At 42.3% G+C, this 25,273-nt stretch overlaps 1 protein-coding gene across 9 annotated transcripts in view; it reads left to right on the forward strand.

The window, feature by feature from the left end:
* Positions 1–25,273, forward strand: part of ARAP2 (ArfGAP with RhoGAP domain, ankyrin repeat and PH domain 2) — a 195,673-nt gene that overhangs the window by 125,432 nt on the left and 44,968 nt on the right. For all 9 annotated transcript variants that reach the window (XR_006290154.1, XR_006290155.1, XM_043544542.1 and 6 more), the window contains exons 20-24: positions 1,339–1,502; positions 3,750–3,962; positions 8,308–8,413; positions 15,537–15,684; positions 16,369–16,437. Coding sequence is in view for 7 of the 9 variants with exons in the window: in XM_043544542.1 (XP_043400477.1) it covers positions 1,339–1,502; positions 3,750–3,962; positions 8,308–8,413; positions 15,537–15,684; positions 16,369–16,437 (700 nt within the window). In the remaining 2 variants the exon portion in view is untranslated. The remainder of the gene's footprint in view (positions 1–1,338; positions 1,503–3,749; positions 3,963–8,307; positions 8,414–15,536; positions 15,685–16,368; positions 16,438–25,273) is intronic.

Genomic DNA, 25,273 nt, shown 5'->3' on the forward strand with positions numbered 1-25,273 from the left:
ATGTGTGCTATCAGATAAGGACAGGTGGTGAAGCAGTACTTCTGAACGAGTAGTACTGGGAGCCAAATTCTCAGAGAAGCAGTTCAAAATGGTGACTATAGTGGCTCACCTTTCTGCAGCCCCAGAACGATTTGTATTTTCATAATCCCTATTGGAGCACACAGGGAGACTTAAAATCAGGCCAGATAAGAGCACGTCTATTGTCTGGGTACATATTTGAAAAAGCTCTCCAAAGTGCAGGGCTGCATCAGTGCCTGCTGCGTTTTGCACCTCTGATCCTGCCACAGGACCTGGCAGGCCTGAAGGCAACTGAGGCATCACTTGGCTGGTCTTGGCTGTGCTGCAATGTGCTATGAATGAGCTGGGCACAAAATATTGTAAATAAATAAAATGTTACTAATTCATAGAGTTCCGTGATAAACAATCACAATAAATCTGGTTCATATTCTCCTCCAGCTGGAAAAGGAACAAAGCTGGGAAAGGTCTTTAGATAACTGAACACTTTTGCCATATGTAGACCATTAAACAAGTCTTGGAGCTGCCTCCCAGGAGCCAAAGCTAAGTAAGGGCAAACAGAGTGAGGATTTTTACAGTTTAAATAACAGCCAAACAGAATGGCTCGGGGTAAGGAAACGAATAAAGAAACTGGCTAAGGTACTCTTCCGTGGTGCTCCAAGCGCTTAGAGTTTCTTCTCCCCACCCTGCTTCTCTCCCCCAGTTCTATGAAATTCCCAGACAATCACTGCTCTGTGCACCAGAGAGGATGGGGGAAAGGAATTAGTTCAGGTAGCTCAGCTTTCCCACAGGGACTTCCTCTGTCCACCCCCTTGGCCTGGATTGTCTCCAGTCCTGGATCTTGGGAAGAAAACAGAAAAGAGAAGGAAACAGTTAGTTAATCTTATAAAGTTGAAAGTGAGGCTGTGGTCTCTACTGAACTGTGACTCAGTACTGAGTGTGCACTGCAGGAGTGGGCGCACAAGAGCAAAAAGAATAAATCATTAATAAAGGCCCCATCCCAAATCCTGTGTCAAGGTCCATGGATTCCATTCTGTCTCTACTGGAACATATGCTGGCACCAGTATATAATACTTGTACTACTGTAGATAATATTTTGCTAAAAAATGAAGGCACTAAAAGTAGAATAAGCCATTACAACATCCTCCTGCAGTATATTTAAGTCAGATGCTCTGATGTCTTATTCCAAATATTACCTTGAGCTCCTGAATCTATTTTCAGGTATTCATTTTTCATGAGAACTACTGTGCTGCTTTGGAAAAGTGAGAAGTTTTCTATCTTCTTTCCCTTATTACTGTTTCAAAATATTTTCCAACTTCGCAGAACATTATACATCCATGGTCATACGAAGTTGGATTTCACGGTCTGGCATACTGCAATTGAAAAAGCAGCACGTACAGATGGTAATGCCTTACAAGATCAGCAGCTCGGCAAAAATGACGTTCCTATTACAGTGAACAGCTGTATAGCATTTGTTACACAGTATGGTAAGTGGAGTAGAGATTTTTTTCGACTCGCTGAACTCCTAGGATCATTCGTATAATACTTAAGAAGCATCTCTATCCGATTGCATTGAATGACTTTGTGCTACTGTATATAAAACCCACACTCTTTTATTAACCCGGTCACTACTTTCAGCAGGTGCTTTGTGTGGCAGTAGTTTTTGATGTGTTAGAGATATATAGTGCAACGTACCTGATTATAAGTGAAACTTTGGGAAATGCCACTTGAACGTGGCTGGCAATCCATGCATGCCCTTTATAATTTTATGTTGTGGAGTTTGATTCACTTTGATTCCAAGTTTTAAGCCCCATATGACAGAAAATCTGCCGCATGCAGTTGTACAAGCTCTCTGCAACCCCCACTGCACCTGGGCACCCAGAGCCGGTCAGCTGAGCCCAGGAAGTGAATAAAGTCAACCAGGAAGAAAGAGCAGGCTGAGCACATGTCCTGAGAGATCTCCACAAACTGGGATCCCAGACTGTATTTTTAAAGCTACTGCTCCCTTTCTGACGTCTTTCACCTCTTTTGGCAGAACAGCCAAAGGAGGGCAGGGGCATCTATCCTTTACTAAGGTAAATCTCTCTGAAGCACAGTTTCCAGTAGAGGGTGTGTGCAAATTGCCTTCACCCTTTGCACCATTTGATAATTAATCAAGCCTACTGTTCTGAAGTGCTATATACATATTAACCCTATAAAGACATGCTTCTAGAATATTACAGTGTCCATGGCCTCTGTCAGCATGGAATAGGTTTAATGAAGCATGCGCCACACATACATATTTTAACACTGATGGTTTGTCTAGCTGAATAACTTTTGTTATGAATATGGTAACGCTGTCTTATGGTAAACTGTGGTATCCCAAGGTGTGGTGTTCTTGGCTGAAACCAAGAAAGATTGTTTGCCTAATTATTTTTGATTCATTGGCAAGCTGAAGAATTTTTATAAATAACATTTTATTCTCCCAGGCATCATAATCTCTTTGTGTGTGTTGAACTGTTACTGAAGCAGGGGATGTGTGATGCTGTAGTTATGAAGGAGAAGGCACAATTAGGCTAACCCCTTGTTTTCAGACATTTTTAACGTCCTTTTCAAAAGTGATCCTCCGGGTTGAAATGCTTGGCTTCAGCTCAGAGGAATATGGTGTCCTTTTTAATGGGATGATTATGATAATAATTAGTATTCTGAGTGGGGGAGAAATAAAGTGTACTCAGCTGAGACACTTATCAGATGCTTATTTCTTGCTAGCATACTGGTTTCTACTTAAAACATGCCTGAAAAGGAACAAATTGCCATAAATGAATTTACCAGGCCCCACAGCCAAGGTTAACAATGCAGAACCACTAACAGATGATATTGCTTTTAGATAACACAGTAAAGGTGAGTTTGAAGGAGAATGTAAGCTGGTGATTTTCACAGATTTTGACAAGACCTCCATACATAAAGGGTCCCATGGAAGAAAGCAGGGATGTGCTTGTCGGAAACATGAACTAGCTGGCAGCAGAGCTGGCATGGTTGGCAGCATTTTTAAGGAGAAGCAAGGGAAAAGTAGCTTCTACAAAGAGAAACAATTAAGCTGACTACACACACAGTGCTGTCAAATGCACACAGTTAACAAACTTAATATAAAAGGCTTTATTTATCTGTAGTAGTCGAAGGTGATGTTCGTAACATATTTTCAGGTATGTTCTATTTCGAATTGGCAGTGTCTCTTTAAGCTTCCAATCCACCCACGGGAATAGTGGAATTGCCAGTGGCTCCCTTGTGGTGCCAGTGGCTGGAACCTGTGCACCTGAAAATGAGCGAGAGAATCAGCAGTGCCGTCATTAAGGCCTCGAGAGTCAAAACATCTCAGAACGAACATACCCACCCACTAAAACCATACCTTTGGATGAGTCCTGAAGGGTAGCACAATTGGTCCCTGGGGGAGGGACAGAAGTGCAGATATATTAAACTGAAAATATATCCCCCTATATAGCGAGGCAGCACTATTTCCCTTTATCACGCCTTTTATGATGATCATAAGAAGTCCACAAATGATTGTTGGAATTTGTAATTTTAAACTTTTCCTGAAGTAGAGATCATAGAACAGTTTGGCATTGTTAACAATCCACTAGGAAAGAGGCCTGTGTTAACTGTAACTGGGTTTGATGGTGCTGGTCAATGTTGTGTAAGGAATAACGTTTTGATTTTAAGATAACATTTGACTTTTCCCTTGTGTTCCTGTATTTAAGGTTTAGGTAGCAAACATATCTACTTAAAGAATGGTGATCCTTCCCATGTGAGTGAGCTGCTAGAGAGCTTCAAAAAAGATGCAAGAAGTGTTAAACTGAGAGCTGGAACACATCAGCTGGAAGATGTGACTGATGTACTGAAATGTTTCCTGTCTCAAATAGATGATGCACTTCTCACTAAAGAGCTTTATCCATTTTGGATCTCTGCACTAGGTAATAAATGCAGGGCAAAATAAATAACAGTCTTGTTCATAGCTCGAAGTGGTCTTTTAGGAAAAGAACATGTAAATGTGAACTCTTATTAACATTTTTAATACAAAATATTGTATTTTATATTTAATATATATACACACAGAGCAAACATTAGATTATTGAATAATCAATAAAAGGATTCTATATATATATTACAAAAATCACTTTGAGAAATTATGGGTGAAATCTCAGCTCCACTGAAGTCAGTAGCAAGAGCATTAATCTTTACACTCAGACCTGTAAATAATGCTCTTTGCCTGGTCCTCTTTGTCTACTGCTTGCAAATATACAATCTTGTGTTGTGTTCCAGTAAGATCTCCCAAGCTAAGTAAGGTTAGTCAATAACTGGATGTGAGGTTTGCAAGTAATACACGTGCTGGAGAAAGTGGCACTGGAGTTCCAATAGAGGCCATGAGTATGTACTGAACAGTTCTGGTCGTTAAGGGGCAGGATACTAGAGATGCAATATTCCAGGGGTTGCCAAACTTACTGACACTCTGAGCCACATACGACAATCTTCAGAAGTTCGAGAGCCGAGGTGCGCCTCCCGGGACTTAAGGCTGAAGCCCCAAGACTATCCTCCCTGCTGGGCAGAAGCCAGAGGCAATGTGTGAGGGGGACACATGGGGTGATGTGCCCTCCCATATTTTTGCCAGGGTTTGCTGGCCCTGCTTGGTCACATGGTGCCACTGGGCCCTCTCCCTGCACAGCAGCTGCAGGAGACAGCAAGCTGTGCCTTGGGTAAAGGCTGCGGTAAACAGTGGGGAGCTGCAGGGAGAGCCGCTGCTTTTGCTGCTGCCTCTCCCCAAGGAGCTAAAGCAGAAGCCCCTTCCTGCAGCTCCCATCTGTTTGCCGCTGCCTCTCCATGCGGAGCTAACACCTGGGAACTGTAGGGAGGGGGCACTGAGGGTAAGAGGGAGGCATGCCTAGGGGATATGACTCAAGCTGTTGGGGGGGGGGGTGAACTTTTAAATTGTACCCTGCCCCCCAACTCACAGCAGACACCAGTCTATGGCAGAAGCCCTTAGCTCCACTACCACGCTGCATGGCTGAAACCGTGAGCTCCCCCCTCCCAGTCTGGTAGGCAGAGAATGGGGGCTGTGGGAGGGTCCGGGAGCCGCACTTCAACTGTAAAAGAGTTGCATGCGGCTCACAAACCGCAGTTTGGCCACCCTTGCCATATTCTGCATGAGACATAAATCAAGCTCTTGATACGTGCAGTCGTTAAAGATCCTTTGGCTTAATTAGTTCTGTATGTGTGTATATATACACATCTATATGGATGGATGTGTGTTACTAAATCTGTACTTGTGCTGTTGAGTAATTTGTTACTTATATACACCTCTCTTTAGGAAGTATAAATAAAATAAACCTCAACATGAAAGAAAACTGAGTGACTTCAACCTAAAGCCAACTTCATCTTATTTTAGAAGCCCAAGGATATGTGTCTCCACGTAGTAAAGATCAGGATCAAGTCCATAGTCACATGTTAACTGGGTTAAAATTAGAGTGGTTGGTTGAAAGGTTTTTTGGGGTCCTTAAAAGTTAGGAAACATATAAACACACATTGATCTACTCTGTAAACAGTGCTAGCATTATATCTCCTGGTATAATTATAGGAGGTGAAGATTTCACTATTATGACCTTGACTTTTGTTGAGGTCAACATCAGGGTTTCTTGACCTTGGAGATAAATATTGACTGAAGTGAAAATAAATTATGCTTACCTGAAGGTGCAATAAATCTTTATATTGTTTTCAAATAAAAGTGAGTAAACATAATTAAGAATTATGAGAACATAAGTATTGTCACCCTTGTAGTTTAAACTTTTGAGGTTTTTTCCCCAAGTATGGTACTAGAATTGTAGATTACTTTCAGAAGAAGGATGGCCTAAGTGGTTACATTGCTAGCCTGGGACTTGGGAGAGACAGATTCAATTTCTTTATCTCCATAGTTTTCCTGTGTGACCTTGGTCAAGTAGCTTAGTCTTTCTGTGCCTCAGTGTCCCATCTGTAAAATGGGGACAATAGCACTTTGCTACCTCACCGGGATGTTGTTAGTATAAATACATGAAAGATTGTGAGCTGCTCAGCTACTCTAGTAGTGAAGCACGTAAGATTGATACCACTGTAGTTCACTTACATGGCACAATCTTATTGACTATAAATATGTCCAGTTTGTTTTTAAGAATAAAATATTGAATTAAAAAGTATATAGCAGCATTAATTGCTCTCTAACTTAGCAAAAGATAAAGCTAAATATAGAAGTTAGATGAGTATTGGCCATTTGAGAACTTGGCAAATTCATGGGAAAGATAGCACCAGTAACTTAGAGAGACAAGGTGGGTTAGGTAATAGTGCATACTGTAGGAGACCATTCAAAAAGAAGGAGATACAGGCAAGTCTCATCTTACGCTGGGGTTACGTTCCGCAGAAAATCGCGTATAGTCAAAATTACATTGAGTGTAATGGTGGGCGGAATCGCCCACACTACAGGTACAGTATTTAAATTGTTATTTTTCTTTTGTTTTCGTTTTTGCTGACCGCGCAAAGCTGAATTCGCGCATGTTAAATGCGCGTAAGATGAGACTCACCTGTAGTAGGTTACAGATTTTTGTAATGAGCCATAAATCAACAATCTGTAAACCACTGACCCTCTCTCTTTGTCTCCTATGATTGCAGAGGTGTTAATGGGCCACTCTACCTTGAATGGTCCCTTATACTATGTGCTAACTACTTATGCTGAACTATCTTTTCAACCTTGTATTTTGCTGTGAAGCTGGGATTACCTTTCCCAGACCTGAAGAAGAGCTCTCTGTAGCTTGGAAGGTTGTCTCTCTCACCAAGAGAAGCTGATCCAATAAAAGATATTACCTCACCCACCTTATGTCTCTGATATCCTGAGACCAACAAGGCTACAACAACATGGCTTAGTACCAGTAACTGGCCTTTGACCTCAACTAAGACGAAGTGTAGGACTGAATTTTGAAACTTAGATTGCTCTCATCAAGTCAGCAGTCAGAAAAAGTTTCATGAGCAACATTTTAAATTAGTTTTTTCAGGGAAGGTCCATAATGAAGTCTCATTGACTAACATCCTGACTAGTGCATAAAGAAAAGGAGTACATCTGGCACCTTAGAGACTAATAAATTTATTTGAGCATAAGCTTTCGTGGGCTACACAAAAGCTTATGCTCAAATAAATTTGTTAGTCTCTAAGGTGCCACAAGTACTCCTTTTCTTTTTGCGAATACAGACTAACACGGCTGCTACTCTGAAACCTGACTAGTGCATGTGACTAGAACTCTGTTACAGCTTTGTAGCAGAGACTCCTGTTGTAGTTAAAGTATTACCAAAAGTATTTGTGTGACCGTTATAAATAACTGTAAGTGGGAGAGGATAGGTACACGAGGTATATGTGGAACAGAAATTTTAATCAGTTTTTTTATATTGTCTAAGTAGTGAAAAACCATATGCAACAGTACATAATATTTTTATGTAGTATTCTTAATACACCATCTTGCTAAACTCTTAGTAGAGATGGTTAGTCATTAGCTGGAGAGAACAGAAAATTTGCAAAACAAGATTTGAGGCAGAAATCAAGAGGAGGGGAAGAAAAGCATGATACGAGTTAGTGGTTTTATTCCTGGACCTGGCAAGGTAGGCAGCAGGTTCAGTCTTAGGCACAATGTGGAGAGTCAAGGTAGATGCAGGGTAGAGAGCAGAGTAGATCAATGGGTAACACACTGGACTCAGGAGACTGGATTCAATCCCTGGCTCTTCCACTGACCTGCTGTGTGATCGTGGGCAAGTAACTTCACCTCAGTGAGCCTCTGCTTCTCATTTCACCATTCATCTCTCTTGTCTGTTTAGTTTGTAGGCTATTTGGAGCACTGTGTGTTTTAATCCCAGTTGGGGCTTCTACATACTACTATAATATAAATAATAATAAGGTGTAAAAAATAAAAGTATATATTCTCCCAAATCAAAGCAATTTTCAAACTACAGACACATGCACTCTCTACATATTAAGGCATTTTTTGATGAAAAACAATTTGTTGCTTTCTGGAGAATTCTGCTAAAAATGTTTCTTGAATGCAGATCTTGCAGTATATAGCATCATAAGTGATACTGTTTTCCTTCAAATGCTGTACAATAACAGACTGCACTGATAGCAGAAGGAGGCTGATTAGTTTAATTGTAATTTTAAATGGCTAGATGTTGCAATTGTAGTGGATCGGTATCGTTCTTGTTTTGGAACATGCATTGTGGTGAATGTCCAGTGACTTTTTGTTTCCTCCTCCATTAGATACACAGAATGAAAAAGAACGAGTGAAGAAGTATGGAACTTTTATTCAGAGCCTTCCACCAGTCAATAGGGCAACTTTGGCAGCTTTAATTGAACACCTTTACAGGTCAGTGTGTCAGCAGATCGACTCAGATTTCGCACCATAGTAGAAAATACTCAGTAAGCATTTTCTATTTCACTGGCATGACTGAAATGTCATTAACACTTCATATATCAATAAGTACCGTTCAGAGCTATTCAACTAGTCATGGCTAATTTTACTGATTTCATAAATAGGATTAATAGGATTTGCATTAATTTGTAATCTATAAAATGTATTTTTTATCACATTTTAATTTTAACAGTAGATACCAACACACTTTAAAGAACAGTCTTGCACTGGCAGGAAGCTGCAGATGTATAGTGAATTTTAAATGAGCCTATTAAGACCATCCTACCTGAATCTGTCATCCTCCAAAAGAGATGGGGCAGAAGGACCTAGGGAGTTTAAAAGGATTTTTAAAAGCCCTTTCTCATAAGCTCCATCATGCATAGCAGTTCCTGAGAAGAGAAGGCTCCGAGGGAGAGTCTAATATGTATGATGGCTTTAAGAATTAATTTCCTAGCTATGTTTCATTACTTTTTAATTTTGCAAGTGTAACAGCCCTGGGGAGTGTTTGAAACCATAGACTGAAGCACACAGCAAAACCCATATCTCTTTCTAAGACAGAGTAAGCTGTGAAGAGTGTATCAGAATTGTACAGCTTGGATGCTCCTGCACAAATCAGGCTGAATTAAATGGATCAGTGTTAATTGTTGTTAAATAGTTTTTTGGTTTTGGGTGGGGGAGGGGGCGTTGGTAGTATCAACTGAACACGTTCCACCAATATTTGTCATAAACTAGCTGAATATCTGAAGTGGGGATTCTGGAATGCCTGCTTCAGTACAATATGCTGAGTTGAGGAATAATGCTATAATGGGTTGTCCTTAAAAATTTTTGTTTATACTGATAGAATAATTTAAGTCTTTAGTGATAATTCTTCATTCTTCTTCAAATGATGGTCCCTATTGTATTACATTGTGGGTTATGCAAGCGCACCATGCTCCTGCAGCTGGAGAATTTGAAAGCAGTGTCTGCTGGTCTGTGCATGTGCCCTGGCTCACCTCATGCTCATGATGGAGGGGATAAAGGTTGGGGAAGACCAACTGCTTCTCCAGTTCCTTCTCACTGGCGCCGCATGGTCTGGGTCAGATCTTTTAGTGTCCTCAGCTTTGGCTTTGTTCTACAAAATAAAACTGTTTTCAAACTAGATGATTCTTCACAGTTTTAACTATTTAGTATTAAATTAGTTTCCCAGGGGGACCTTCCCGCTGCCTTGTTCCCTGTTTGGGATCTAGACTATGCTCCAGGCTTCAGACTCTGTGCCTCCTACCCATGACGCTTCTCGGTCAGCAATGACCACCAACGCTGTTTGTACTTCCTAGAAGAATCTCTCATTGCGGTGAGGTGCATTATCTGCTGATTGTTCCCCAGCTGTATCCGAGAAAGGAGGGAACTTCATCTCCGCAAATATCTCATGGAGGACCCAAGCAGGGGAACATTCCTGTACGTTGGCCTGATTCAGCAAGAAGTGCACCTCCTGCTGCGAAGTCCGACGCTGGTGCAGGAGAATCTACCCCGACAGATCCCATGGCAGGGTCTTGTTGGAAAGCTAGGAAGCACTCTCATAAGCAGGAGACGAAATCTTCCTGTAAGTCCGCTTCATAGAAGTCTAACTCAGCTGTAAACAAGCCCACCGGCTTGGCCCATGAGGATTTAATATGTTCTAAGTCCCAGAGGTACGACAAGAAAGCCCATAAGCATTGGACTCCACCAGACTGTGTTCCATCAATACCATCCTCCGTGGCTTCTTCCAAACCCCGGGATCCACCAGGACTGACAAAGTCCTGATCACTGCCAACTATGGATATGACCCTTCTCGTAGGCACTGGTGGCCTGGGCAAGGAGAACCCCTCTCACACCAGGGAGATCTGTATCTGTTGCCCACCCCACAGGACATTTTTGCTCTCCCAGATCCGGAATTTCCTTGTCCATTGGGCCCCTCTGTTTCCAGGGAGATATCACCACCTCTGGGAGAATCAACTGCTGGAAGGAGCTTATCACCTAACCCATCTGTAGAGTACATCTCCCCTCCAATGGCACTGACAGTACCACCACTGGCACTGGAATCAGCCTTTTCCTCATCAGGAGATTCTGAGCCATCCAATGAACTGCTCTCCCCTTACCCTGTGTGTCCTCCACCATTCAAAAGATCCTCGCTGGCTTGGGACCAACCTCTACCTCATCTAACTTTGAGCTTCTGCTACCCCATGCCATGGGGGCCCTAGTGACCACCTATCAACCACTCCTACTGGCCTACTCCCCCTACAGAGTCAATCCAATCTGCCAGGGAGACACCCCTTGCCTCCCCACTAAGGGGATGCTCAGATCTGCTCCCAGACATGATAGAGGAGGAGGAACATTTTGCTCCTGATCTCGTGGTTCCACTGGAACCAGCAAGGCTCCCATCCATCATCCCTGGATGAAGTGGTGACTTCTAGCCCACCCATTCTCCTGATGACTTCAGGCAGCTCCAGGACCTTCTCTGCAGAGTTCCTGGAAAGTTTCATATTCCTCTTGAAGAGATCCAAGACTGCGAGCACAAACTCTTAGACATCTTGCACGCTTCTGGAACCAACAGAATAGCTCTCTGTTAATGAAGCATCCCCCATCTACTCCTGCTGACAAAGAGGGAAAACGCCTGGATCTGCTTGGAAGAAAGGTCTTCTCATCGTCCAGCCTCCAGTTCAGGATAGCCAATTACCAAGCATTACTGGGTTAATACAATTTCCTGAATTACTCCAAGCTTGTGAAGTTTATTAACAGCCCTCCGGATCAAGACAGAGCTCTTTTTCAAGCTCTGATAGACAATGGCAAACTGGTAGCCAGGAGCACCCTCCAATCTGTAATCGATGCCGCTGATACCTCCTCTAGAGCTATGCCATTGTTGTGCGCAAGGAGTCATGGATCCATGTGTCACTAGGGAGTTCGCTAGGGAGTTCCAGAATACCATTAAGGACCCCACCCCCGTGACGAATCGCAGCTTCTCAAGCAGAAGACGGATGAGTCTTTCCATACCCTAAAGGATTCCAGGGTTACCCTCTGCTTGCTGTGGATATACATGCCTGTTGCTAAGAAGTTGTTTCACTGCCCACAGGTCAGATCTTGATATATGGCTCAGCAATTTTTCCATCGGAGCACCTGTGAACCAATACATAAGAGACAGGGTTTAAAAGTCCCACTTCTCTTCACCCTTGGCAACAGTCTTGGCATCTCAATCTCAGTCCCTGGCTCAACGTTATTTTTGATGGGAGCTCAAGAGTCATGAAACGCTAAGCCCAACACCTCCCTGCCCCGCCCTGCCCCACACCATTTGTGGGTTGTCTGGAAGTCTTTTTCAACACCTGGAGTGTGATGACAGTGGACAAGTTGGTGCTGAATGTCATCCACTTTGGCTATTCAATACAGTTTGCAACACTACCTTCTCCAGAAACCCCCTCCCCGCCCACGGGGAAAACTCTCATGTGAGAGTATTCTCAAGAAGCGAACTCCTTATTGCAGCGAGGAGCAATAGAACCATGTCCCCCCTCAAGACCAAAGGAGAGGGTTTTACTCTATCTGCTTCCTGGATATACAAAGAGAAGGGCAGTTGGAGACCAGTCCTTGACCTCTGACATCTCAACTGTTTGATTCTCAAACCAAGATTGAGTCCCAGAGCAGCTGATTGGCCTGCTGGCCCTACTTATGACAGGAACAGGAAGCTGTCTAAAAAACTGGGAACACCTTGTCCCTCCTGCTTGTTCTCCTGCCCATCCTCCCTCCCCCTCACCCCTCCCTCCCATCGCCCCGGGCTTGACTTCCTCGCATCCTGATCCTGGCTTAGCTCCAGAACTCTGACTTGTGGTTCTGATCTACAGTCTGGCTCTGGTTTCTGACCTTCCAGGATCCTGGCCCAGCTGACTCCTGATGGTGGACTCCAGCTCCAACCACTAGGTCTGGCTGTCCATGACCCAGCCCTGACAGCAAGAATGTAACTGCCCACGGGTAGGTTTTAGACCGTGAACAATATTGTGGCTCATGTATCAAGCAACCCTTGAGTACCAGTCAAAACATCTCTCTCTCCTAGGTCATATGGCCTCATGTACCTACGTCACCCTATTTGCAAGACTCCACCTTCATTGTCTCCAGACTTGGCTGCAATCCAAATGCTCCCCAAGCCATCATTCCATGAACCTTATGGTGACAGTTCCAGCCAAGATAGTGTCTTCCCCTGCTGTGGTAGACAAATCCTCTTCAGATAAGCACTAGTGCCCTTTTCTCCTTTCCTTTCCAGACAGGAACATTATTACAGACACATCCCTATTTGGTTCGGTGGTCCACATGAACAGCCACCCAGCACAAGGTGCCTGCACATCTCGAGAGTCCAGGATGCACAGCAGTATCCTGGAGTTGTGACCAATCTGGAAGGCATTCAAGTCCTTTCTTCCATTCATCCACACTCACCATCTCCTTATAATGTCAAACAATGTTACAACTGTCTTCTACATCAACAAGCAGTAGCGACTGGGATCCGCCTCGCTGTCTGTGGAAGCAGTCAGCCTCTGGAACTGGTGTATCAGCAATCAAATCACCCTATTGGCAGCCTACCTTCTGGGGAAACAAAATGTGCTTGCACATTCCCTCAGCAGACATTTTACAGTCAACCAAGAGTAGGAGATCCATGATTTGGTACTGCTCAGTATTTTCACTCTATGGGGACCCCAACCAGGTATCTGTTCACCGCTTTCCAGCAAACAGGAAGTACATCATGTATTGCTCCAGAAGAGCCCTAGGATGCCACTCCTAGGGTGATACTCTGCTTCTTCCAGTTCAACTATGCCTTTCCTCCACCACCAATTCAGCCACAAGTTCTATACAAAATCCAGCATGACGGAGTGAGAGTCATCCTGATCACCCCCTTCTGGCCAGACAGTTCTTGTTTCCCAAATTCCTCTTCATGTCATCCTGACCACCAATCATCCTCCCAACATTCTATGAGCTCCTGACCCAGTGGAATGGCAAGATCAAGCACCTTGATCTGCGTCCTTTCCACCTCAGGACTTGGTATTTGGATGGGCATTATCCTTAGAATGTTCATGCTCCACAGCCATACGAGACATCCTCTCTAAAAGTAGAAAGGATTCTACAAAAAATGTTACCTAGCTAAGTGGAAGAGTTTCTCTTCTTGGGCACACCAAAGAGGCATTCTCCCAGAGACTAAAGATATTGCTTTCATCTTGGACTATATCCTCTCTTTTTGAAGACAACAGGTTTTCCATGAGCTCCTTGCGAGTCCACTTGGCAGTGATCAGCACATACCAACCACATCTCTTTCTCAGGGCTACTAGGTCGTCACACATCCACTGACCAATAGATTCTGAAAAGGCCTAATAAGAATCTTCCCACCCATTCAGAAGCCTATTCCCCAGTGGGACCTAAACCTTGTTTTCTCAGTACTCACAAGGGTGGTGGTGGATTTTTTTGTTTGTTTGTTTTTTGAGCCTTTAGTTATTTAGTCCATGTCCATCCTTTTCATGAAGGTTGCTTTCTTTGTGGCCATCACCTCAGTGGGAAGGGTTGGCCAACTTGGAGAGATGATGGCCAATCCTCCGTATGCTACATTCTATAAGAATAAGGTTTCTTTGCATCTACACCCCAAATTCACCCCTAAAGCAGCTTTGGAATTTCACCTTAAACAAAACATTCACTTACCTGTGTTCTCCCCAAAACTGCACACATCCACAGAGAAGTGAAGGCTCCACTCCTCAGTGTTCAGCGGGCCTTGAATTTTTACCCATAGAGAACAAAACAAATCAGGAAATCCCTAAGACTGTTTGTCGCTATACCGACTGAGTCAGAGGGCACGTCATCTCCACCAAGAGAATCTCCAAATGGTCTCCGGCTGCATTCTACTCTATCAGCTTTCGAGCTTTCCCCCCACTCTCCATGAGTTCAGAACTCATTCCATCAGAGCGCAAGCAACAACTATGGCATCTCTTCAGGAGGTAACCCTCCTCGAAATCTGTAAAGTGGCCACATAGGGCTCCGTTCACACATTTGCAAGACATTATGTCCTGGTGCAGGACTTTTCTGCTGATGCCTCCATTAGTATGGCGGTACTCTGCTTAGCCCTACCATCTACATCCTCCTACTTAGGTGTTGCTTATTAGTCACCCACACTGGAATACAACAGGGACATCACTCGAAGAAGAGGAGATTACTTACCAGGTTCTTCGAGATGTGTGGTCCCTATCTGTATTCCATTACCCACCTTCCTTTCCTTCTGCTTCAGATCTTATCTGATTCATGGTAGAGAAGGAGCTGGAGAGGTGGTTGGTCCACCTCACCCTTTATTCCCTTGGTTGGAGGCATGAGATGAGCTAGGGCACATGCATGAACCAATGGACACTGCTTTCAGATTCTTCGGCTCTGGATGCATGGTGAGCATGCATAACCCACATTTTAATACAGATAGGAACCACACATCTCGAAGAACCTCCAGTTACAGGTAAGTAACCTCCTCTTCCAAGTATAGGAAATGCAGGAAATAAGGTTAAAATCAGTAAACTATAAGTTTTTAAGGTGCCCATGTAACCCACACACCTTCTGGGTGTGGTGCTCTGGCCCCTCTAATGGCACCAAGACCACTTAGAAATTAATGAGTCTGCTACAGACTTAGCTAAGAGCCATGTGGCTCATGCAGTAGAGATTTATGCATTTGGTCCCAGATTTGATCCTGCCCGCCAACAACCAGGGCCTGCTGGTGTTACACTCACTTTAAGCAGACATAGAAAAAGTTGGCAGCTAGTGCCCTGTTACGGTTGTTTTTTAAAGAATCATGTAGAGCATAACGTGCTTAAGCATGTATATGCACATATAGCAGTGACTCTGGAAATGATTTGGCGATTGTGGTGGAAGCATAATTAGCTGAACACAAGCTCCCAATGTGATGCAGTGGCCAAAAGGTTGGGATGGGTTCTCCATCACTGACAATTCTTAAATCCAGATTGGATGTTTTTCTAAAAGAGATGCTCTAGGAATTAGTTTGGGGAAGTTCTGTGGCCTGTGTTATACAGGAGTGTTCTAAATGGATTTATTCTCCTTCAAACAGGGTGCAGAAATGTTCAGAAATCAATCATATGAACCCTCACAATCTAGCCATGGTGTTTTCATCATGCTTATTTCAAACTAAAGGGCATACCAGCGAAGAAGTGAATGTAATTGAAGATCTAATTAAAAATTACATACAAATCTTTGATGTAAGTATCTTACATAATGGCTGTTTTTAAACATTAATTCTGAACTAGTCTAGACTGAAGAGAAAAAGCTGTGTTTTACAGAGTCGCTGTGAATCAGTCTTTGCAAAAGAGTGCACACAACTGTTCTCACTGGCATGAAGATGGCATAGTTTTTAGCGAATTCCAAGATTGTAATCTTTGAAAGTGGTATGTTTGTTCACCTATTATGCTTTTTGTGTTGCAGCTACGGTATGATAGTGTATTTCCAGACTTTTGACTCAGCTAATGATGAGCACTTCAGAGCGATACTGTTTTCTTCCAAAGCTTTTTGCAGAAGCACTGAATCCAACTGAATTTATTCATTACTAGTAACTAATCTTTGTGACCCATTTATGCAGCATTCTTCATTTTTATCTGGGGTCACAAAGGAAATGTGTTGATGATATAAACAGCTCAGTGGTATGATGGATTTTATGGAACAATCCTCTCTTTAGATTTACATTCTATAAAAATTAGTGCTTCCTGTTTGATACTGGGGAAAATCTCTCAATCAGATAAAGAACACTGTAAGTGTAATCGCTCCTAAGGGTATAACGACCCTACTTGATGTTCTTAGTGTTGTTAACCATCATAAAGAATCCACTAAGGATGATGAAGTGTTATGTTAGTTTCTTTCTAACTTACCAAAATATCCATTTTTAACAGATAAATGAAGATCAGGTCAAACAAATGGATACAGAGAACAGCTTTATTACCAAGTGGAAAGACACTCAAGTAAGTGGTGAAAATCAATTGATTTGGGAATGATTTTAACAAAAGAATATTTTGTTATCATGTAGCAGATTTATATTTCTTTATGCTGATTTGCATAATGTACTATTTTGATAAGAGACAGACATAAAACAGCGAAGAGAAACAACTGTGTCTATGCAGCATTGTTCCCATGAAATTATGATCTAACACATAATGGGACTATATCTTACCTATATATCTCACTCAGATTTCAACTTTAGATGTATTTAGTTCCATATGTTTTATAAACCGTAGGAAGTAGTGATCGGCATAGTTAGGAAAACATTTTGAGCTCCTGTTTTTAGGATAGAATTCTCTGTATGTATTGGAGTTATAAAACAGGCTTAACAATAGATAATGGCATGGTGTGAGCTTGGGCACCTCTGATGATCTTAGTGTTCAAACAGAACACACACAAAAGAGGGCATTTTCAATGCAGGGAGGCATCAAACCATAACGTTTATTTTTCAAAAAAATAAACCCACTTTGAATTGCTCTGTGAAGTTATTAGGAAGCTGTTGCATGCTATACTCTCTGCAAGAAGAACTGTTAAGTGAGTAGCTTCATGCTTCATTAACTAAACTTTGCGTAGTGTTCATTTGTGGTCCCAGTTAGAGCACATGGCAGCAATTCTAAGACAGGAGCTGAACCTTGGGAAGCTGTTGATCAGGTGGGCAGCTGAATTAACCACAACAAAAGGAAACCTATTAAACCTGTGATCTATATAGGAGATCTGAAATAAGGTTGGGGAGAAGCCCTGGGAAGGTTAGGAATTTAGTAGGGCTACAAAAGTTAACGTGAGGGAGAAGCATCAAACTATGAGTCAATATTAGCGGCTGTCCTTCTCGGTTACGTGTGTGGTATAACACATTGTAAATCTCAAAGTACCTTAATTCATTAGTAAAAGTAAGTTTGTTATGGTGCTCATGGAAGTCACATGTTCCACAATTTTCTGTATTTCTGCTGAGCTGTATTACTTTGTCTCCTCCCCTTCCGCCATGGATGTCAAATTTCATTGCCCTGGTGAAAGGTGCTGTCGTATGGCCCTTTGGTGGATGTCCATGTGTGAAAACTTGAATGCCTCTCTCTTGGGGGGTGGGAGGGTGGGTGGGTGAGGGTGTGTGTATGAGAGAGAGAGAGAAAAAATTCTGCCTTGTTTGAAGATTGTGTTGCCATTGGCCTCATTCATGCAATGTGTGCACCTGACTTTCCAGTACAAAGGGCTAAAAATAATACCACCACATGCCTCCTGCTGGCAAGGAACTGAAATTTACATTAAAAAAGAAATACAGCAACATCTGATGTCTGTTGCTTTTGAGTGGTGATGCTATTGAGAGAAGACTTTTGCTGGGAGGAATGAAGTCTTGATGCCTAAGATCTAGGCACATAGACAATTGGAGGAAAGATAATTTTTCTACCTTCTCACTGTGTCATTTCCTGGAGACTAGCACCAAGAAATGCCTGCAATGAACAATCCCTTTCATAAGATTTCATCCCCGCAGGAAGTCATGGGGGAAGTTCCAATGGCTATGGTGCTATTGGTAGTTTCTCCTGGTGTCACTACTGGTACAGCCACTGAAGCTAAGAATGTAAATGAGAGACGTGCCTGGGGAGTGAAGATTCCACTGGTACCTCCATGTGTTTGGAGTTGGTGGAAAAGGGAAATAGAAGGTGCTGGGCACAGGTGACCAATTTGGAAGCTCTGATAGCTGAGTGCATTCAGCCAAAACTACAGTTCTGGACAGAGAGGAATGCTAGGAAGAGGCAGACTGTGACGTTCCATGTTTTTGTGGAAAGATCACCATGGCACTGTCCTTAGGATTTGGTTCTTGTTCTGAAGGCTATTTTCAAAAGGAAAGAGGCTAGAGACTTGCTTTCTCCTTTTTAAAATTGAATTTTAAGCTTCCTGCAGTCATTTGGGGTCATTTAAAAAAATCCATTATGATATACCTAATTTTTCCACAGTAAAACCAAAGTGGGACAGACCCTCGTGGCTGATTGACCAGTTTAGGTGGGGACTTCAGTAGTTGCCAGGAAGAAGAGATGTGAGAAGCCTGAACTGTGTTTCTGACTATTTGTTTTCACTTTGCTTGCAACAAATTCTGCTCTATTCATAATCAGACTTCATATGTGATTGTTCCACCCACTACATTTTATAGCTCCTGGCTTGAGTTTCATCAACCTATCAATAGCTGAGTTTAAATTCTTCCAACAAAAAGCACTTTCATTTCAACCTTAACACAAACAAACAAACATATTCAATCAGAAATTTCCAGCTCGCAGCTGAAGAGTGATGATTTGTGGTGTAATGTGATATTTAGACTTTTGAAAGTAGTAGCGCTTCCATTTAATTATGTATTCGACTGTCAAATTCTCTTCCTTTTTATTTATTTTAAATAATATTTGAGTCACTATTCATATTTGCATGACATTTCATAGTTTCTATGTATGTATGTATGTATGTGTTGAGACTCTGGGAAATAACTTACAATAACCTGTACAAAAACTAGCTGTTTTTAAAGAAATGCACTTCTAGAATTGTCATATTCTATTTTTAAATTCAAAGACAGTATTCATTTCCAAGGTTTTATATAAAAATAAGGGAAGCTACTGCCTAGAAATTATATTTACTTTAGTCTAAGGAAAAAATTATTTTTTTTATGCATTATGCGTTTAAATTAATCTGTCCAGATGTCTCTTTTAAAATATGTTTTTCCTTCAATTACTCCTTTTAATGGAAAAAAGAACTCCAAAAAAAAGTGCTAATGATGAGTAATAAAAACTGTCAAATCTTCATGAGGCCCCACCTGGGATAAAATGTCTGGCTGTTGATTTTTCTGTAGATATTGTCACATTGCTGTTTTATATTCAGTGTAACTGTAGATTTATCCTGTCTCTCAGGAAATGCATGTCATCCTTCTGCAGTACCATCTCAGAGAATTCCTAATGTACTGTACAGCTCCAACACATCTGTGATTTCATCTTTACTCTATCTGGCTCTGCTTTGAACTGTACTTTGTGCAGCATTCTTACTTGTATGTATTTGCTTATCCCAAAGAGCAACCGTTGTGGAACGTAGACTTTGTTCTCAGTTCTAAGTAAAAAAAAATAAAAATCTGCTTTTCAGGAAGTACTTATTTCAGTTTCCCCTTCCACAAATAAATGGAGAAATGTATCAACAATATCTGTGTTTTGGCAAATCTCACTCTGGAAAGAAATAGATTTCTTTTCATGGATAGGTTCTTACAGTAAATTACTCCTCCTCCTCTTCCCTCTCTTCAGAAAGTACTTTATTATGCAAGTCTGGGCAAGTAGAATTTTGAGTCCTCTTATTCACTGCTTATGGGTGAAATGGATGACCACTATAAATTGTTTTATGGCTTTATCATTTAATATAGTGTCCTCGGACTATTGTAGTTTTGAATGGCTTAATGGCATATATTGTACAAAATGCTATTCTTTTCTCAGTGATTTGCAAGCAATACAGATGATCCTAGCTTAAAGCTGTTGTTGCTGTTTTAGCTCTTCTCTCGATTTCTAGGAAAACAAAGTGTAACATTTCATAGAACTACTTTGGCCATTTGGGGAAATAATATTTGGTATGCAGGTTTTCACTATCCAATGTAAAAAATATTAATAGAGCTGCAGTGTTTAATTAAGTCACTGTCAACATTATGTACACAAAATTCTAATGTACTGAGTTTGAGTCACAAAAACAACACCATAGGTTGATTTTCTAAGTAATAATCACTGAGTGGAAAGTCATTTCATACCAGCCAACAGACCTTAACTCAGGTAGTCATTAACAGCTTGGAAGTGCTTGCTGCAGGGATGGCTGTTTTTGTTAACTTTATAAAAATGTAAAGGAAAAAATAATTACCTTTTCAACGGTTGAGAAGATAAAGTTGAACTGCATATTGCAATGGATACAGTGTTCTTTTTACTGTACCAGTCTTGGCTGGTAGAGAGGTTCTTAACAAAGGTGGGGCTAATAGCCCTATTCTCCAGAACAGTCAAACTCATCACCATAGAAATCTCTTTCAAAACTTTCTCCAATCTCATTTATATTTTCTAAAAATAACTATTCATAGAGGAGAAACTACTTAAAATGTAATACATGGTATATTTATTGTTCATAGTTAATTTTAACCAAAATAAAAAAAGTTGTAGCAGCTCAGTGTCCATTATCATACAAAGTAAGGCCTGATCCTACCTGTGACGGGTCTGGCACCGCAGTGCCCCTTTGTGGCAGGGGTGGATGGGGTGTCAGGGCCTCGCCACTCTTAAGTTCCCACACCTGTCCCTTTAAGGGCGTCCCAATGTGGCCCAATGGCCGGTTTCTCCGTGCTCACCCCTTGGTTGGGGTAGCAGGCCCTAACGGTCAATGTCCATGTGTCACGCCCCAAGTATCAGGGCAGTGTGGCCCAGCGGCCAGAGTCCATAGCTTTCCCCCTCTCAGGTGGAGAAGTGTATCCCAATGGCTGGAGTGGTAGGGGGACCCGGGCCTGCCCTCTCTGCCGGGTCCCAACCCAGGGCTCACCTATTGGCGGGGTTCCCCCTCGCTCTTAGCTCGGTGGGGATCCACCCGCAACACACCGAGCATCAGTGCAGCTTTAACGCTGCTTGTCTCTAAAGTTCCCCTGGGTCACTTCCTACCCTCAATGTTGTGTTCTCCATTCCGGGGGTGGTCCTCCGGTACATCCCCTCCTGTTGAGACCTCCGTCTGGGATGCCGGGTGTGTGCCAGCTTGGCTGGCCCCTGGATCCTGGAGCCTTGGCTGTCCCGCCTCAGGAGCTGGCCGTGTGCCTCCTCCTCTGGTGGTCAGCCCAGACTGAGCAGCTTTGCAGGCTTTTATACCTAGTCTCCAGTTGGAGCATGCCCAGCAGGGCATCTGGGACGGGGCTTCCTCTGCCAGGAAGGAAGGGTTAACCCCTGCGGTACCAGTGTGGGGTCACTCTGCCTTGTCACACTACCATATTTATGTGGAAGTTTAACTTCAGCAGAGAAGTACACAGTCTCTAATTTTGTTTCTCACTTTAATGAAGTTGAGCATCCCCACTTGAAAATACTCTGTCCTCTCATTCTTTGTAAAACATAGACTGCAAATGCTCACTAATGGCTGATTTTACATTTTATTGATTCATTTTGAAAGCTTGACTGTGAACATTTTTTTTTTTAAAGATCAGGTAAAAAAGTTCTGAAAATGTGTGTGTCCCAGGAGTTAATTTGGGTTTGAGTTTGGAGTTGTTCTGAGCAGGAAAATCTTCTAAAATAAAGTAATGTATCCCTGCCCCTTTCTCTTTTACCAGTGCTGTCCTTACGTTTGGTTTTAGTGAAGCAGGAAATAACCTGATACCATGTTAAAATGTCAGGAGTGCTCTTATCTCAGTTTCATTTGAAGTCCCTCTGATATTGTTCCCAAGACTTTGATGGCCATATGTGGCAAATGGGTTGTCAAAATTAATCCATTTTCCCTTCTGAATTAGGATTAGTCTCTGTGGCCAAGCAGCAATTGAGTCCTGTGGAACTTCTGTATGTCAGCAACTGAAAACAGTAATTTTTGCTGGATCAGATGCTTCTAATGTATTACTGTGATGTCTCAGCTTTAAAGTGAACCTTTTTGAAACATGATGTATGTATCCCATGCATATGTAAATACTCTCATGTATTGATGCACTCCTCTGAGAGCTGTTTTGTGCATGCATGGAGGACAAGGTATATAGACTTCATCCTCTCCATGGAGTGTTCTGCCTGCCTAAAGCACAGTGGCTCCAGAAACTTTCTCTAGGGTACTGTGCTTCTATCCTACCTGCTAGATATTCTAAGTGGGATTTTCAAAAGCACTCAGCACTGGCCTAACTACTTCTCACAGTCAACCTGGGGAACTCATTGCCAGAGGATGTTGTGAAAGCCAAAACTATTATAATGGGGTTCAAAAAAGAATTAGATGAATTCATGGAGGATAGGTCCTTCCATCAATGGCTATAGCTAAGACTGTCAGGGATGCAACACCATGTTCTGGGTGTCCCTAGCCTGACTGCCAGAAGCTAGGAGAGGATGACAGGGGATCACTCAATGATTGCCTGTTCTGTTCATTCCCTCTGAAGCATCTGGCACTGGCCACTGGCAGAAGACAGGATAATGGGCTAGATGGACCATTGGTCTGATCCAGTAAAGTGGTTATGTTGTATTGAAATTAGTGGGTATTACCATGGACTTCAATGGGAATGCAGTTAGGCCAATGCTGAGTGCTTTTAAAAAGCCCAACCTTCCTCTTTGGTATTATGAACGTGACTTGCAGCTGGCTGCCAACTGACACGCTGCATAAGGTCCACGGTTGTCTAGTCCTTTGAAATTGTGGCTACATCTAAACTTTGGGCCAGGGGCACGTGTGATTCTCATCTCATGTAGACACACATGCACTGGCTCTCCTAGAGCTAGCATGCTACAAATCGTAGTGTAGCCATGGGAGCAGCAAACAGCAGCATGGATTAGCTGCCCTCCATACGTAACCATGGGTAGAACTCTGCTTGGATACAAAAATACGGAGCCGCATCTGATCTGCATCCACAAGAATCAACTTGTATCCGACTCACGATCTGCACTCTGTCTTTTATCTGCATCCACACCACACCTGCAGCAGCAGCATCTATGTGCGTGCGTGTGTACTGTATATAGGATCTCAAAGGCAGGGGAAGCAGCTGTCTGCAGCTCATAGCCTATGAGGCTGCTTCCTTGCCTTTGACACCCTATACACCCTCTTTCTCCCCTGAACCCTCCCCCCATACAGAGAAAGGGGAGGTGATAGATCAAGCCAGGAAGCAAAATCCCTCATGCTCCTATCACCACTGTTTAAGCAGCCAAGCAATTTAGGAAAACTCTCCCAACTTCGTTGCTGTATCAGGTCAGTTGGAGAGGGAGGCTTCTGCAAAGTGAATCAGTGGCCTATGTTTCCACAGCTGTACTACTATTTGTAGTGCATTAGCTCTGTGAAAACTCATATGTCTATGCAAGCTGGGAATCACACTCCAAGTGTGGGTGTAGCCTGAATGAGAATCTTATTTCAATTAAGGTCTGAGAGTCAAAACACTGCTCTCTGGAAATATAGTTGCTGTTCCATCATAATACACATATGTAGGAGATAGAGCAGGGGGAGTAAATAATGCAGGCACTTAAAATGAAACAAACTTCAAGGGGAGGTAAGACCTATAGAGTTTTCTCTGTGCTGCTGTCAAGGTTCCTTCCCCACTCTGGACTCTAGGGTACAGATGTGGGGACCTCCATTAAAGACCCCCCCCCCCAAGCTTATTCTTACCAGCTTAGGTTAAAAACTTCCCCACAATACAAACTTTGCCTTGTCCTTGAACTGTATGCTGCCACCACCAAGCGTTTTAAACAAAGAACAGGGAAAGAGACCACTTGGAGACGTCTCCCCGCAAAGTATCCCCCAAGCCCTACACCCCCTTTCCTGGGGAAGGCTTGATAATAATCCTCACCAATTGGTACAGGTGAACACAGACCCAAACCCTTGGATCTTAAGAACAATGAAAAATCAATCAGGTTCTTAAAAGAAAATTTTAATTAAAGAAAAGGTAAAAGAATCACCTCTGTAAAATCAGGATGGTAAATACATTACAGGATAATCAGATTCAAAACAGAGAATCCCTCTAGGCAAAACCTTAAGTTACAAAAAGACACAAAAACAGGAATATACATTCCCTCCAGCACAGCTTATTTTACCAGCCATTAAACAAAAGAAAATCTAACGCATTTTCTAGCTAGATTACTTACTAACTTAACAGGAGTTGGAAGGCTCGCGTTTCTGATCTGTTCCCGGCAAAAGCATCACACAGACAGACCAACCCTTTTTTGTCTCTCTCCCCACCCCGTCCAGATTTGAAAGTATCTTGTCTCCTCATTGGTCATTTTGGGTCAGGTGCCTGTGAGGTTACCTTAGCTTCTTAACCCTTTACAGATGAAAGGGTTTTGCCTCTGTCCAGGAGGGATTTTATAGCACTGTATACAGAAAGGTGGTTACCCTTCCCTTTATATTTATGACAGCTGCTGATATAGAAAACTGTATGGAAAAGCTAACGTGCCCAGATTTCTTTTGCAACCCAAGATAGGTCTCATGTCTGAAATGTCACTTGATGATGATCTTGTTTTCCATTACAGTTGGCAGTTCATTAACCACTCTTTGTGTTCTGTCTGCCAAACATTTTGCCAGCTATTTGTAATTTGCAGCACATTTTTTTTATGAACAGTTGTTTACATAAGCCCAGTAGAAATCAAATTTCAACTTCATTCTTTCGTGCAACCCTGTTCCGTAATATCTAAAAAGCAAACTTTACCAGGAAATAAGATTTTCAGAGTCTCTGCCACTGTAATTAAGAAGCTTTCTTCAAAGTAGCTTCATAATGTTTTTCCTCACAAATGCTTCCCTTCGTTTTCTATTCTCAGAGGCTAAACTAACTTCAAAGTCACAATTTCTCCATTATGTCAATGTTCGTAGAAATTGAGTGATGCAATGTATTTACTTTTCAGTCTCTGTAAACTAATCAAAATATTTTTTCATAGCTTCCCTTGCTACCTCATTATTCTACTCAATATCCTATTATATACACTATGAAGCTTGAATCTGTTTGCCCTGTTCAGCCTCCTCAGGTTTTAAGCCACATATCTGCATGTAAGTGTGTGTTGTATAGCATGATTGTGTGTCTGTCTCTCAGAATTGTGACCCAAATTATTGTACTTACCATCACTTGGATGCTAGTCTTGATATTGGATCAAATATGAAAGGTCCAGTTTTTTTCAAATT

The sequence above is a fragment of the Chelonia mydas genome, chromosome 4 (assembly GCF_015237465.2).
Source record: "Chelonia mydas isolate rCheMyd1 chromosome 4, rCheMyd1.pri.v2, whole genome shotgun sequence".
NCBI classification, from domain to species: domain Eukaryota; kingdom Metazoa; phylum Chordata; order Testudines; family Cheloniidae; genus Chelonia; species Chelonia mydas.